Here is a 2,479-nt window from a genome sequence, read left to right as displayed (position 1 = left end):
TGTGTGTGGTCTGTGTTGTGTGTGATACGTTTTTATGAAAAAGCGTAATACCGTTTTTTAAGCATTCTCTACGAGAACGTCAACTATATAGCATCAGGACTAGCTTGGAACTTTTGTTGCCTAAAAATGTCATCATTATATATATTTATATAGACGTACATGTGCAGCGAAGCTATATGTGAGAATTACACAACATTTCCTCTCTTAATTTGCATGTCTCTTGAGCTACGGATTGTTCTATCAAACGCATCCGCAAAAACAAACACGATTTGCGCACTAGCCACTGAACATCATGACTAAAATTGTTGTTTTTGACACAACTACCATCTCACTACGACACATCGCATAAGCTTGCGAGTTATAGCCTTCAGCCATATCGATGAACATAGTATATACTTTATACATATAATATATATATATTAATATAGTTATATATAAGTATATATATATATACTAATATATATGAGCGTTATCATGAACATTATCATAATTCTAAACATATTATGATTATTACATGTGTTCTTGCTATAGCTCTCGTTCTCCCTCCCTCTCCTCTCTCGCCCTCTCTGCTTCTCCCTCGCCCTCTCCCTCTCTCCCTCCCTCTCGCTCTCTCTCTCTCTCTCTCGTCTCTCTCTCTCGTCTTCTCTCTTCTCTCTCTCCTCTCTCTCTCTCTCTCTTCCTCTTAGCTCTCTCTTTCGTCCTATGTTAAGCCTAACTTCGCCTTCGTGACAAGCCCAACATTACATACAAACACGGACACACGGATACAGTCACAACACTAGCACTTCTTTGAAAGGCACTACTCTCGCAAGTCTCAGGCTCCTTCGGCTCCAATGCGCCAACAGCGTGGACGTCGCTACATCGGCGCACTCTCATGACGCGGGGTGCGAATTCGAGCGGATATATGCTGCGAGCGCCAGCGCAATGCCCGGCAGCTTACATCTGAAACAACAGAGTTACAAGTCAACTATTACAATCACCTGTACAACCACCTGTGTACAATCACATGTATACAAAAAAAATTTTTTCCACATGTTACAATCACATGGGCTACAATCACATGTAACAGTCAGCCTGTTACAATCACATGTTAACAAATCACATGTTACAATCACATGTTACAATCAACATGTTACCAATCACCTGCTTACAATCACATGTTAACAAATCACATGTTACAAATCACATGCTTAACAACCACTTGTTACAATCACATGTTACAATAACATGTTACAACCACATGTTACCAATCAGCCTGTTACAAATCACATGGTTACAATCACAGGTGACAACCCACATGTTACATCACCTGTTACAATCACATGTTACAATCACATGTTACGATCACATGTTACAATCACATGTTACAATCACCTGTTACAATGTATTGTTATCATATATATTGTTACATTATTAGTAGTAGTACAGTATTATTGTATTTACAGTATAGATATTTAGTCTGGCGTCGTAATTATAAGTGGCTGAGCATTCTACGTATATATTCTATACGTTATAAGAAGTTATATAGTTAGAAGTGTAAGTGTAGTGTAAATATATAACAAGTTGTATATACTTGCATATAATTCTATATAAGTGTGTATAATTGCATATAATCGTGTATAATTGTACACAATTGCATATAAGTGTATATAATTGTATATAACGAGATATCAGGTATCAGTAGTGCATACGTATATATGTATACATACACGTATACGTATATTTACGTGCATACGCATGTATACATACACGTATACGTATATTTACGTGCATATTACATGAGTTATTATTAATTTATTGTCAACTCACTTCTCCGGATCGCAGGGCTCCGCGCATCCTTCTTCATCAGATCCGTCGGAACAATTCTTCTTGCCGTTACACTGGCTTGAGAATGGTATCATCTTGCTGCCGTCGGCACAGCGGAAACCAGCCCGGAACCTGGGGTGGCGAGGCCGTCCACTTTCTGTCAGTTTCAAAAATGATTCATTCGAGAGTGTAGCCAGTAGCATTACGATTGCTATTGCTGTTGTTGTTGTTGTTATTACTGTTAGGTGTGTTTACGACTGTATATGCTGCTATAGACGAATCTCATATATATTTAGAGATGACCAAAGGTATATACATACTTACACGCACGTACGCGCGAACGCATGCACGAATGCATGCTCATATATACCTATCAAAACGTCTTTTGTTTCGTTATGTAGCCGTGTTTATGTGATTATTGTGTGTACTGATATGCAATTCCGTCTTCAAATAATTCAACGCAAATCGAATTTCCAAATAAAAGCAACATTGTATTAATCAATCAATTAAGTTTAATATAATGTGCTCGTTAAAACATGGCGAATGGTTTTTAAAGAGACTACTATCATACTACATAATATCGCTCACTGAAATATATATTTGAACAAGCGATCGCTCACTGTATACGCATATATATATATACATATATATACATATATATATATATATATGT

At 37.2% G+C, this 2,479-nt stretch overlaps 1 protein-coding gene across 1 annotated transcript in view; it reads right to left on the bottom strand.

The window, feature by feature from the left end:
• Positions 1 to 872: 872 nt before the first annotated feature.
• LOC106816663 (sortilin-related receptor-like) overlaps positions 873 to 2,479 on the bottom strand; it is a gene marked incomplete at its 5' end in the record, with an annotated part of 5,036 nt that continues 3,429 nt past the window's right edge. Inside the window, 2 exons of the mRNA XM_014821286.1 lie at positions 873 to 942; positions 1,810 to 1,963. Of these exons, the coding sequence (XP_014676772.1) occupies positions 873 to 942; positions 1,810 to 1,963 (224 nt within the window). The remainder of the gene's footprint in view (positions 943 to 1,809; positions 1,964 to 2,479) is intronic.

This window comes from Priapulus caudatus, unplaced genomic scaffold (genome assembly GCF_000485595.1).
Source record: "Priapulus caudatus unplaced genomic scaffold, Priapulus_caudatus-5.0.1 Scaffold1447, whole genome shotgun sequence".
Lineage (NCBI taxonomy): Eukaryota > Metazoa > Priapulida > Priapulimorpha > Priapulimorphida > Priapulidae > Priapulus > Priapulus caudatus.
Note: the sequence above shows the minus strand (reverse complement) of the source record. Positions and strands in the feature narration are given on the sequence as shown.